The 14,201-nt window shown below is 39.8% G+C and overlaps 1 protein-coding gene across 1 annotated transcript in view; it reads right to left on the bottom strand.

The window, feature by feature from the left end:
- dnah5 (dynein, axonemal, heavy chain 5) overlaps window positions 1-14,201 on the bottom strand; it is a gene marked incomplete at its 3' end in the record, with an annotated part of 91,776 nt that overhangs the window by 39,848 nt on the left and 37,727 nt on the right. Inside the window, exons 45-55 of the mRNA XM_008303463.1 lie at window positions 11,644-11,885; window positions 11,091-11,267; window positions 9,880-10,084; window positions 9,484-9,626; window positions 6,870-7,004; window positions 6,460-6,582; window positions 5,998-6,211; window positions 5,412-5,635; window positions 4,089-4,287; window positions 3,810-3,982; window positions 3,198-3,328 (exon numbers count right to left, since the gene is read on the bottom strand). Of these exons, the coding sequence (XP_008301685.1) occupies window positions 3,198-3,328; window positions 3,810-3,982; window positions 4,089-4,287; window positions 5,412-5,635; window positions 5,998-6,211; window positions 6,460-6,582; window positions 6,870-7,004; window positions 9,484-9,626; window positions 9,880-10,084; window positions 11,091-11,267; window positions 11,644-11,885 (1,966 nt within the window). The remainder of the gene's footprint in view (window positions 1-3,197; window positions 3,329-3,809; window positions 3,983-4,088; window positions 4,288-5,411; window positions 5,636-5,997; window positions 6,212-6,459; window positions 6,583-6,869; window positions 7,005-9,483; window positions 9,627-9,879; window positions 10,085-11,090; window positions 11,268-11,643; window positions 11,886-14,201) is intronic.

Genomic DNA, 14,201 nt, shown 5'->3' with positions numbered 1-14,201 from the left:
TAAAATTAATCTGCACACTGATTTTCACGAGGAGACATAATTACACACAGATTCTCAGATTTCTTTCTAAGAATAAACTATTTTGAACAGTAATCTAAAGACTTTGACCATGAGCATACAGTCTGGTGTAATACAATATAAACTGTCAAACAGAACACAGAAAATTGTCACTCACACACTTAAACAGAACTGTGTGTGTAAACACTGAAAAGTGTCAGATTTTTGAGTTGTAGGTCCTATTTCTTGGTGGAAGAGGTAATTTTTTAAATTAGCAGACTGATACATGTCTGACTTCAAAAGCTGATAAAGAAGCATTTCCTGGGTTGTGTCTCCATCTGTGTATTTGTTTGTGAACTTGAATGAATTATACAAAGGGCAGATGAAAAATAAATTAGAGTGAAAGCAGAATAATAATTGGTAGGATTAGTTGCATTGAAACATGAGAGAGAAACCTTGGGTTACTTTCATTATCTTGGTTCTCTGATGAGCATCAGTCGGATGTCTCGCTGTAGTACCCGTTGTGTACTCTCATAACAACATATAATACTAGATGAGCCCTGAGCGGCTGACAGTTACGACATCTGTGTCAGACGAAATGCAGCAACGCTCGCTATTCAAAACAAGTTCACCTTTTTCTCGCCTCATCCCAGCAGCTAGAAAGCCTGTCTGGTGACACATTTCACTCCTGCTTCTCAGAAATGGGGTTAAGCAGGGAGCCTGGAGCTCTCTGTCACACCACTCATTCTGATGTCTCACAATGATATATGTATTTCCAGACAGGGTATCTGACTTATAAAATCTTACACATGTGAGGAGTGGTGACCAGTTAGCTGTAGCACAGATGCACAGATATCCTAGCAAGGGACCGACCAAATCTGGGCCCATAAGGCTGCAAGACTCATATTATAGCTGGAGGCTGAGGGAAAGAGATGTAAAGACACTAATGTAATAGCATTAATTATCTAATAAGGAAACCTTTGTTTGGTTTTGTCCCACTAAAAACAAGAAATAGCTACCTACTCTAAAAGAAATCATCCTCTCTAAATAATTATGCAAAGCATGAACTAGACTCATATGCAATCACTGCTGTTAGAGAGCCGAAGGATGGCATTGCCCACTGAGCTCTGGACTGTAGATGATGATATTTCTGCCTCTCTGCTGTACTTTTGGTCACACTGTGCATGTGCACTGTGCAGCCTCCCTGTTGCCCCTACCTGCACGGAGAGAGAATTGACAGTCTGGGGAGGCAAAAGAAGAATTATCTTCATCATGTCCACCTTTCAAAGGAAAGTAATAACCAACTTACATCTTTTTCTAACAAAATCAAAGCATCTCGACCAGCATGTTTAGCTTTGAGCCCCAGTGCTGCGCCTCAGTGTGATGATTATTCTCAAGGATCCTGAGCTGGGGCTGCTCCGGTCTGACAGCGTTTGAAGGAGGCTCTGCACGGTGAACTGAGCACAGCCACTGCATGAGCAAGGATTTTTATTGCAGCTTAATTGGGTCCTAGCCTTAGAGACATACAGCAAGCCTCGTATGTGTATTTTGCTCAAAATTCTGTTCCACATGTGCACAGATGGGCTTTGAAACCCACGGTGGGAGGCAGTTTGGAATCCATTTAGTGCTAAAAATAGGAAAAGAATTCTACAGTAGGCATGCAGTGAGAAGTCACCAGGCTTGTTGGAAAAGACTGCTGTTTGGATCACTAAAATAATAGGTTAACGAGCTCAAAAAAAGCCCAAATATTCTGTAAAGGAAGTCAGACTGGTAGTGTCTGCAAACAATGTAAATCTGAGAACAATTAAGATGGTTTCCACACGAGATACAAGTAAAAAACCAAACAAACAAACAAAAAAAAAAACAGCTTGGTCCCTGATGTGAGAAGAGCTGATGGAATGACAAGTGACGTTGTGTTAGACAGGCCTTTACACAGACATTATGACTGCTAGCCACTCAGGGCCGCTGGAATGGTAAGTGCTTCTGTGAATACACAAGGGGGTGTATCCCATAGGTAAACACAAAAATAACAAAGGAACTGAGGACATGAAAAAGATAAATATCTGGTAAGAGAATCAGTGTTAATACGACCAAGTTTGAAGTAGATTGTTTGCATGATGTTACACGTTCACGTTACAGTGAGTGGAATCGAATTGAGTCTGCATGAAAAGGAATCTGTCCTAGATGTGAATGGAAAAGACAAGTGTCAGTGTGTGTTTTGCGTGTTAGAGAGAAGAGCAGATGAAAAAGATGGAATGAGACAAACAGTAGAGGTGCAGTTTTCTCATGAGATGGCAGTGAAATCAAGAGGAGAAACATGAGGTTCATTCATATTAATAGCAAACGCTAAAAATTTGCCGATGGGAAGGCGAGAAAAGCGCTTGGGGACTGAGGGAGAAAGAAAAAAAAAACATTTGACATATTGGGAGAGTGAGACAGAGGCCAGAATGAGGCAGAACAATGAGGAAGACAGAGTGCAGGACAGAGCAAGCAGAACAAGCAGAGAAAAATGACACAGTTAAAGCAAAGGAGAGGGTTTTTTTTTTTTTTCCCCCAACTTCACTGAAAAGAGTCTCCCAGGAAGCAGCGATATTGTTTTACGGAGAAGAATCAGATCAAGAGGGGCCAGAGCTGCCAAGATATTACACAATTAATATCAATCTGATTGAATTTCTTTCGCAACGTATCCTGGAACAGCAATTAATTTATGCTGCCTGCTGCTCCTGAAGGATGAATAATGAATCTCTCTCAAATGGTGAGCATGACACACAATATTTATATTATGTAAAAAAGCAAGTATGTTTGGTCTTGATTTTTAAATGTGTGGCCCTGTTTTGTTTTAGTTTCTATTTATACAATGTAATAATTCAACACCTAATGAATTGTTATCATTCATGGGCCATAAACAGCTACAACCTGAAGATACTGTTGGAGATTTTTGTGAATAGTTAACAAGAAACAAGACTTTTCCAAAGGACCTGGAATGCTTTTTGTTTGTTTTTTAAAGTCTAAATTGACAAGACGGTATTATAGCCATCCTAGAATCTTTGTGTTTTTTGTAGTTTAGTTTTGGGTTTTTTGTTTTTTTGTTTTTTGCATAAAGGACATTAGATATCATCATGTGGTTATAATTAAGCAAGGATACATTATAGCTATGGTAAGGATGTGTGTGATTGTGTTTGTGTGTGTGCGAACATTACCGCGTGAGAGTGATCTGGAAGATCTTGTATCCAGCTATGAATGAGGCCAGTCTGGTCAGACTCTGTTTGCCAGAACCTCCAACACCCACCAACAAGGCATTACCTCCAGCTGTACGGATTATCCTTGACACCTACGCACACAAAGCCAAACACAAACTTTGAATGTAAGTGCCTGTGAGCATTGGAGAGTTCCACAAGTCATGTTATATAACAAAACTGGTACAATATTTTGGGGTTTGAAGGCTGTCTGAGGATTGAGGATTTTGAAAAGAAAAAAAGCTTGATCCTCTTAACAAAAGCTACTATTTTTTAGGTGACAGCAAGCGTAACTCAAATGTCAATTCCTGTTGAATGTGTAACCACTTCATTGGTAACACCTGAGCCATAACATCTTAATAAGCCAATATATAGGCTAATAAATAAAGGCTCTGCTGCTGAGTTTGTTACAGTTTAAGTTTGACTTTTTTTTCTGTTTTAAGAAAGTACACTGCGTGCATACTCTTATATAAGTCTTTATATTCTGTTCTGTAGAGAATAAAACTTTATCAACTTTTCCTAATCTTTGCTTTTCTTTCATCACACGAATATGGGTACATGATGAAAGATCTCTACCTTGACCAGATGTATCATAGCATCCTGAAAGAAGACCATATCCATGGCAGTGCCCCTGATGCTCTCATTGTAATGGCTCAAGAACATGTTCAGACGTTCTTTTAAACTCTCAAAGGATTCAATAGGCTCATACACCTTTGGCAAATCAAAGTCTGAATCTTCCGGTTCTTCCCCTGTAAGAAAAGAAGATTTTACATTCAATTATCTTCTTACAAATCAAAGAGAGAGCCACAACACTTAGGAAATCCACAAATGCAATGTATTTTGATTCACCAGTACCTGTAGCTTCAGGGGCATCCCGTAGGAAGTCAACAAAGTATCTGTCCACTCCATAGTCCACTATATTCTTGTGCTCCTTGCCAAGTTGCTCATCGACCAGCTTCGCCAGAGCCTGGTCAAACCACTCCACGTCATCGGGCATGGTGAATCGATCTGCTATCACACGTTTGCACTCGTGTTTCCACAGTGACAGCAGCACCTGGAAAATCATGTTTTTTATGTTAATGTTTTTATTCAAGCATGTATTAATTCTCGTAGAAGGAAAGGTAACGAATCGCACTGATGGGAAGGAACGGTTTTGTTCCCTATTGGAAGGACAGTGCAATTTTGATGAGAAGGTTACAGAGAAAAAGATTCAAACATGCGAAGAAAATCATTGAGCTGAGACAGACTGGAATACTTTCTCGAACTGAAATTCCTCGAGTTACATAAATTCATATTGTAAACTCTTGCATTCTGGTTGAGCGGTTTAATTGATTGTTTCTGGTTTTGCCGTACATAGTCTAAAGTCGTCTGAGTTGTGTTGGCAGCCTCAGCAGGGATGTTGAACATGTTTGCCTACATTCGGGGCAGCCTGAGGTAGAAGATGTATTTCACTGTATTCAATTATTCAACGCAAACCAATTGGGAGTCGGTCACCTCAGCAAGAAGTGAGCTTGCAATGCCAGAATTTTAGATGTTGAGATGTTTCTTATTCATTCTTGTCTTCCCTTACTTGCATCTCTCTCCACTATTTTAAATATATTGCTCCATAATATATCTAGTCATTCAAGTCACATAAGCAGACGGTTTTGATCATCCTGCCAAGCCTCCTGCACTAGTCTAGCACAGTGTTCTGTGCCACACTTTACTGTGCTACTCTGTGCCACTTTACTGTGCTTCTCTCTATGCACTATTTACATGCACAAAACCACATTGCTGATAGAAATCAGATTAAAGCACTGGAGTAACCTGGTTACTGTAAAAGTATGGTTGGCATATTTCGAGTGTATAATTAAATTAGGCTTTTTTTTTTTGCATTTGGATCGATGATGCAGTTCGAAACATGGTTCAAGACTTACGTGGGCTGATTTAATACAGACTCCTTGTCAGCTGAATGTTTGATTCAATTATTTTAGATTCAGGGAAGCACCTTGCTATAGTTTTTTGTCATCCCGTTTCACTGCAGCCACTTACACTGTCTGAATCCTTGACTTGTATGTTCTGCTTTGTAACAACCGTGCAACCCTGTTGTTTCTCCAGCAGAAATCTTGACATATACTCCATGTTTCCTAATAACATGTCATTTTAGAATTCAGGTTATTATAAGACACTAAAACTCACCTGGACAGAGTCAACCACCTCGGCGCTGGTGCTGAGCATGCCTTGCCAGACTCTGGACAGATCCCTCAGGTTGAAGATATAGTGGAACTTTGCAGGAGTTGGAAGCATCTTGACCTTTGTCAGCTGCCAGAGGTGGCGGGTCAGAGACACCAAGCGAGGTACGGTGCTCTGAACCTCCTCCGTGAAACCACGACGGGCACAGAAGTGGCCCTCCCCAATCACACCTGTGTGATCAGGTTGATGGTAGGATTAGTTATAAATTTCAAACAATTGTATAAGATTCTTAACGGGTGATTTATCAGTTCATCACTGAAGCAAAAACATATAAGGAAGTAAAGCAAAATACACTTTTCATTCACTGTGTTTTTAGCAGTTTGACGATGAATAGTAATTGGTATCAGAAAACACAAAATTATGATGAAATGTTTTGATATGTTACATACTGTGAATCAATAACATTTAGGTTTTTTTATTTAATGACATTAATTAACATGAGCTCTTGGGTTTATCATGTAAATGTGCCAGATTTGTTTGTGCAGGTTAATATCGATCTGCAGTCCCTGACACATGAATCTGTTAAACTGACCGAATATCTTGTCTATGGAAGCATTGGAGGGCAGGGTGCAGTTAAAGATGGAGAACTGCCTCTTCAGTCTCTGCGGTATGTCATTACGGCCTCCTCCTGGATGAATCATAGCTGCCAGGAACTGAACGTCCACAATGTTGGTAAATTCTCCTGGTTTCTCCAAATTAAAGAATCCATTCTGCTCCATCAGCTGCCTGACAATCTCATTAGTCACCTATAATGAAGAGCAAAAAGTCATTTTAAATTAAGAAGAGGTCTTTTTTGTTTGAAAGTCATGTTCTACTTTACAATTGTCATCAGATCATTTAGATGCATCATTAAATTAGGTCACTGAAATGTGCAAAATTAACATTTCCAAATATTATATACTATATGAACAAAATAAACACATAAATCCACAAAATAAATACTTTTTTTTTTTGTGGATACCAGAACAAAAGAAAACAACTAGAGATCCCACACCTGGTCTCCCCACTCATTGATTACAGGCATGTTGATATCATCTATAAAAATGGACATTTTCTTCCCAGCAGGGGGTCCATATGTGGTTCCCATCCTCTTATCCACGTAGCTCTCTACTGTCCTCTAAACAAGAAAAAGACAACAAACATGAGGGAGAAGGAAAACACATCTTTTATGTTCCGTTGAGACGTAATTATTTGTGACAGCTTGATCAATGTGAAGCTTAGGCATGTACAGGCAGAAGGCAGTGCTCCTCCCTCTGACCTGCATATGTTTAATTAATCATCAATATTACACAAGTTCATGAAAAGGTCACACACAGTTTGTAGAGCATGCAGCATCGGAAAAAAAAATTAATAGCTTAGCATCAAACTAATTAAGAGGAAAGTAAGCAGATTTCCTTGCTTTACCTGGAACATGAGCGGTGTGGTAGCAGAGGAGAAGTTGAGACTCTTTCCTATGTGGGTCTCGGGGTCGTACTTTGACATGTAGCCCTTGATGATGACCGTTTTTGCTGTCCCTTGCTCTCCTATCAGCAAAACAGCCTTTAACAAAAAATTCAGATTTTTCATCAGTTAATTACCATTGAAGACAAAAATGTAAATAATATACATTCCATGGTATGTTACAGGCTAACAAGACTGATGAAGAACATCAACCTGAAATGGACATTATTCTGTTGAGCTAGATGTTTGGGGGGGGGGAAAAAAGAAAGAAAGAAAAAATGGTTTGCTGTGTCCTCAAACTTCAATGAGCATCTTCAATCCATTCAAAACTTTTGCTTTTCATGGCTCTGGAATAAAACAATGCGCTACTCAGAGGTCAACATGGACAATACAGATGAAAGAGACATAGAGAAGGCATTCTTAAGTAGCCTTAACATCACAAGATAAATGCTCAAGTAAGTAGCATAAGATAACAATTTAAGTAATTTCTTCAGATTACTCATTATGCTAGTCGATTACCAATTCATCAATTTATCAAATCAATACTTCGACTAATGACACAGGCTTGTACTCTCAACAAAGCGATTAGATAAGAACTGACAAATGAGTCTGTAATGTGCAGAGCTTCAATCTAACAACACAGTCTGTTGATGGGAGCATTGAACGGTATCATATAAAATAAATAATAATAAAAAAAATAATACTGGTTGGGTGCAACACAATTGGTTGTTTCCCATCTCTCCTCAGCTACAATAAAGGCTCAAATGGCCCAAAAATAATCTTTAAAATAATAATACTGTCTATCAGTCACCAAAGATTTTTACATGACAGATTTTTAACATCGCTTAACATAATGAAGTCAGGACTAGAATTAATATCCATCAGCTTGTAGAAAAAGCAAATCAGATTTAGCCAGTAGCAGATAATGGAATTTAAGGAGCTTCTTAAATGAATGGAAGTAAACAAAAGCTTACCCCATCTATTTACAAAGACACTTACAGTGAAACTGTCCTACGCTCATACAGTGGAACTATGAATCACATAGACATGACAGCAAAACATACAGACAGAAATACACTCAAACACACTATGATGAATGCCAGATGGTGAAGCATTTTATGGGCTTTTTAATAAAGAAGCGAGTACTGTATCTTAATTTCATTCCTTAATAGAGCCCTGCTGCGTCCACCCATTGTTATGAACTGAAGTGTTTGCATATGTGTCTATTCAGCTGTATTCGGGTAGCATTATACTTTTCTTGAGTTTAGAAGTGATTCAGTGTCTCTGACCTCTTGAAACCTTTAAATCAGGTCTTATAAAAGATATGACAAGGAAAGTATATATACTAAATGTTACTGTTTACAGCTTCATTTTTCATCATTTCTTGAAATGATGAAAGCATGAGGCAGTGTTTCATCCCATGAAAACATCCAGTATATCAACCCAACATCCAGACACATGAAACACATTTGTTTTATACTATTATAGACTTTAAACTCATTCGCTGGCTTTTTTTTTTTCTGAATGTAGCATATATATGTATATATGCATAGAAGTGACAAATGAATGGACAAACCTGCATAAATGAGAAACCTAACAAATGCAGCTGCTTCCTCACAGGTGCATTGCATGGTATAATTAAGCAATTAGCATTCAGTTGTACTCTGTGGTGTGTGTTAAGATATCAATTGTGATATTGTGGCAAGATAATAAGAGGAAAAGATCTATGTGACTCTGAAAGAGAGGTTATTGACATGCCACGTTAGAAAGACTGCTCAACAGCTAGCACTGTAATAAGAACAATGACTAGAGGGACATTTGCATTTAGATCTATGAGAAAGAAATCAATAAATCGGGTTGTGATCTACATTTGAAGACTGTGATGTGTGTGCATTAGTGTGGTATGTGAGGGGAAAAAAAGAGGAGCAAGTCTTCCTCAGGTGACTGAGAATGTTAAAGGAAAATTAGCACTTTGAATGTTAAAAAGATTACAGTAGCACTGCAGTACACAAACCCTTCATTATAAAGAATACTGTATATTTAAGCATAGGCACTTCTCTACAGAGATGTGAAAAAAGACAATATGGACAAATTAGTCACTGCTCATCACATTCCCCAACAAGTGCACGACTATAAATGAGGCATACTCCAGGAGGACGTTGCAGGCCTGAAAGCTTGACCCCTACAGTGAAGGGAGCTAGTGGTTCTGTTATGCTGTGGGGGGCATTTTAAGTATGAAAAAGATGGCAATCACAGGCTATGGTCTTAGCAATCAAGAAATCTCAAACCAATTGAACCCCTATGGAAGATTTTCTTCACTACGATCGTCAAATCTAACACCAAATGAAGGAATAGCTCTCAGAAAAATGGGGTTCCATCCTTCCAGTAAGGGTTTTGGAGACTTGGAGAATCACTAACAAGGTATCCTGGTGGTGGTCCAACACCTTACAAGATTTTTGGTTGTTTTTGTTGTTTAATTTATTACATCTGCACATATAGTTTGCACAATATGCAACACAGGTAATACAAAGGCAGCACACAGATATACTACTTATACTATATATGTTGGTAACTTCACCTTGCCCTGCTTGGCGATGGTTTGAATTAAGAAGTCTGTTCTGACATTGTCCACATTGGGTACCAAGATGGAGCTGTACTCTGGGGTGATTTCTGACGGATAAACGTATTCCTCCACGCTGATGCTCCAATGGATCCAATGACCTGGAAGATAATTTCACTGCATTAAAAAAATAAAGCATGGAGTAGAGATCAGCACAAAATATGACACCGATGCTTCCAAGAAATTTTCCAATGTGAGAGACATTTCAGCATGTCACTGCACGATTTGTTTAACGTGCACATTCTTTAAAAATAAGTGTAACTTGAGGCATAATGATTCTGCTTGTAAAGGATCAGCTTCAATATTTTTGTGGCATCTTTGGGTGAAAACATCAGTTCATAATTGCACAATTACCATCTGATGTGACATGGTAGTCAAACATGGTGTCCTCGCTGTGAGGTGGAATGTCTGGCAAGTTTAGACGGATACTGTTGTTTCCTCTGAGCCAGATCTCCAGCTTCCTCCGGTCGTCAAGTTCAAGTAAGGCTCCGGTGCTCCACATCAGGGCGAAGACATACAGCCGCTCCAAGTGCACTCTGGATAACTCACCGCACTGCTCCTGTAGAGTGACAAGCGTTTTACATCAAGAAGGGATCCAAAACCATGCTTGAAAGATGAGAGGAGCACATCATGTTTAAGGAAAATGTAGGATAATAAACATATGTACCAGTTTTTAATTAGGGTTTATTGGCTTAAACTGGAAATTAAAAGTGATGGCTTCCAGCGTATACATCCATCCATTATCTATACACCGCTTAATCCACGCTGGGGTTGCTAGGGGGGGCTGGAGCCTATCCCAGCTGACTTAGGGAGAAGGCAGGGGACACCCTGGACAGGTCGCCAGTCTATCCCAGGGCTACACTGAGAGACAGACAACCAAGCACACTCACATTCACACCTACGGACAATTTAGAGTCACCAATTAACCTCAACATGTTTTTGGACTGTGTGGGAGGAAGCCGGAGAACCTGGAGAGAACCCACACTGCACGGGGAGAACATGCAAACTCCACGCAGAAAGATCCCAGATGTCCTCATCGGGACGTGAACCGGCAACCTTCCTGCTGCGAGGCAACAGTGCTAACCACTAAGAGACCTTGTAGCCCCCAGCTTATACAGCAATTATAAATATTTAAAACAAAAAAAATGCCTACAAGGCAATCTCAGTAAATCTGGTCAAGTTTCATGGAATCTGCACCTACAAGTAAATTCAAAGGAAAAACAAGTTCCTTTGAAAATAGAGATGGTGAATTATTATTACTTTAACTCATGACTACTAATGAGAATAACTGCTATGATGACAGCTATAACCACAATGACCTTAAAAAAGCAAGACCTTCTGTGCTGGCTCTTTCTAAAAGTGCCAAGAGAACATTTTCTCAACTTGCTTGCAACTGTTTGGAACAGAAAAAAATTGCAAATTCTTTCAATCAGTACAGATTTCCCCTTTCACCTCAGCAGTCATTTTTTGTTCTTGGCAGTATGATTGTACAACATATACAATATACAGTGTGTAATGTGCCGTCTGTAAATGTGGATAGAATTTCAGACCAGCTGTAACCCTACCTTTGGTGGTATGAGTCCCTGCAGCATGTTTATGCACTGCATGATAACAAAGGCCTCCAGCATGTCCATCTTGAACTCTAGTGACTGCACACTGAAGCGGTAGAGGTCAGAGAAGGAGGAGGAGAAGAGCTCCCTCAGAACATCTGCCTCCTGGGGGGAACGTTTCTTCAACCAGCCCTGAGACCAGCACATCACTGCCGTTAGTTGCGATTACATGAATTGCATTAGTGCCAAATAACATGGTGTGTGTGTGCTTTTAACAATGCTACAGTCCAGTTGTGTGATGTTTATTTTTAGCTTCTTCCAAGATCTTGCAGGAATGACTAGCCATATGTGAATCTGAAGTGAAAAATTATTTGCCCTTTTCAGGCATTTTTGGATTTAGATCTAACACAGTGTCAGTGTTTACCACCATTTCAAAGGAACTCCATGTATTGTTATCTGTGTTATTTGCAGGTGCATACTGTCATACCACACCATGAGCGCTGCAATTTTAAATATCTGTCCCAGGAAAAAAGATAAATAAAATCAGTTTTATATTTAGTTCATTCACCTCCAGTATAGGACTCCAGTTGAGCACAGAGGAGCTCATGAACACCATTCCATTGCGTGAGACAGTGGCTGGAGAGGCGTTGTCGATGTTATGTGGCTCAAAAACCACCTTACAGTTGGGAGCCATCGGTATTCGGTCTCCATTTGCCAGCGTGAGAGTTCTGTTGTCATCCAAAACTGAGTTCAGGTTTTCAATCCAGATGGCATCAACGGGTCCATCCAGGACTAACCAGATGTGCTCTCCTGAGGGAAGAAGCAGTGATTTTTTTGTTTATTGCATGCAGTGCGTGATTGGAGGGGGGATGCTATTCCCCTTGTGAGCCTGCCATCCAACCTGTCCATCCTCTAACAGATGGGTGGTTTCGTGGAACATGTCAGTCTAGCCTGACTGACCCACTGATCCTTTATCTAAGCGAGATCAGTGCAAGATAGATTCTCCGGCCCCAGCTATAGCTCTGAAACATCAGTAGCTTAACTGTGCTGTGTATTGATAAATCCATGGTGCAGATAGGTTTGTAATTGCACCGTCTTCCCCTCAGTCCTGCCCTTCTGTGAGACATTGTCAGTCTGTCCTGGCCTGATGCATGTAACAAGCTATTTGGCAGGTGTGTGTCCCAAAGATAAAGCGCTCTGACGCTGATTATTCTACTGGCTGGTGGAGAAAGACAGGTCAGACTCAGACAGTCCTTATAATAAAGGGTGCAGGCAAGAAATCACCGACTGACCAAGTGAAAAAGGAACAGCACTGCATTTAATTGCGATGGCTAAAGCTGTACTGGGGCTGCAAAATAAATGAAAACTAGCCACAACCATGATTGCAGCTTCCCAAAATTATGTCAATATGAGCAACTATATTCATTTTTAAAACGTGTTCAGACAACTCAACTCAGAAAACTGAAACGGCCCATGCACCTTGGGTAAATCTAACCTTAGAACTCTTTATTTCATTCTTTTCAAAGTCATTTTTGGTCACACATCTTACTGTGAGGCATTTAAGTACCAACTGTAAATAACAGTTGTCTATTGATGCACAGATGTTTAGCAAGTGAGGGGGTTTGCCTGTGACCATTGTATAGGTGTGACATCAGACAACCTCAGGGAAGGGCCTGTTGAGAAAATTAATATAGCTATGATTAAAATATTTTTTACAAATAAAGTCTTTGTCAGTCTTTGCATCAATGCAAAACTGTGGTATGCAAATTATTTTTTCATCAGCATGTAATGTTAATTAATACCATGCTGTACCACATAAAAGGGGTGGGGAGATGTGACTAAATCATGTCTTGATATAATTTGCCCTTACCTCTTGATTTGCCTTGAAAAAACTCCAGTTGTATCGTTTTACGGTTATTCTGTGTTGAGATGATGAATATTTTTGATGTATGTTGATATTTTTCAGATACATTAATCTTGTGTTGTTCTCTCTTATAACCAAGACTATAGAAGCGAAGAAAGACAAAACATCCATCCATCCATCCATCCATCCATCCATTCATTCATGTATTTATTTACTCACCCAATTACAGTACACAGTCATTAAAAACTGCAGCAGACCGCTGCATACATTTCCATTGCTATGGAGATGACACCCACCTATATTTATTTATGAAGATTAAACTCCTTTCTACTTCCAAATTCAGGCAAAACATCTCAGAAGCATATTACCAAACCAGATACCCACTCTAGATGTCACTACCTTGACCTCTAGCGCTACAGTGAAAAACCTCGATGTTATTTTTGATGTCCTTTAACTCACGCATAAAACAAGTCTATTCACATGTGCAGTGCTGTCTGATCAGAACACCCTTTCTCAAAGTGATGCTGAAAAACTAGCCAATGCATTTGATATTTCTAGGCTGAATTAATGGAATTCCTTATTATCAGGATATCCCGTTAACTCTCTGAAAATCCTCCCCTAAATCCATAATGCTGCAGAGAGAATATTAACATGAACTGGCAAGAGAGATCACATTATTCCCATAGTCCCTTCACCGCATTAGCTCCCTGTAAAATCTAGACAAGAATTCAAAATCCTCCTCCTCAGATATGAATCCAATAACGACCGAGCTCCATCATATCTAAACGACCTCATAGCACCGTATTATCCCAATAGAGCACTTTAGTCTCAGAGTGAAGACTCAGTGGAGGTTCCTAGAGTTTCTAAAAGTAGCATGGGAGCCAGAGCCTTCAGCTGTCAGGCTCCTCTGCCATGGAAGCAGCTCCCAGTTTGGGCTCAGGAGGCTGACACCCTGTCTACTTTTAAGATTAGACTGAGGCTCTGGTGACCCTGAACCTTCCCTTAGTTCTGCTGCATTAGGCCTCATCCGCTGAGGGACCCCCCAAGAGGCACTGAGCTCCTCTACTCTCCTCTCTTTTAGTCTCCATGCATTTATATGCCACTATTGCACATCTAACTTTCTGTCTTCTCTTCACTTGTTCTCTGTCTTCTCTCTCCCTGCACCTTCCTGCAGGTATATCTTGTGCAATGTTGATCATTATATTGTTTGTCATTACCCATCTTTTCTCTCTCCGCTCATCCTGACTCTTAGTTCTGCAGGA

The sequence above is a fragment of the Stegastes partitus genome, unplaced genomic scaffold, assembly GCF_000690725.1.
Source record: "Stegastes partitus isolate 25-593 unplaced genomic scaffold, Stegastes_partitus-1.0.2 Scaffold2011, whole genome shotgun sequence".
Taxonomy (NCBI): Eukaryota; Metazoa; Chordata; class Actinopteri; family Pomacentridae; genus Stegastes; species Stegastes partitus.
The sequence above is the reverse complement of the archived record's forward strand: the minus strand, read 5'-3'. Positions and strand labels throughout refer to the sequence as shown.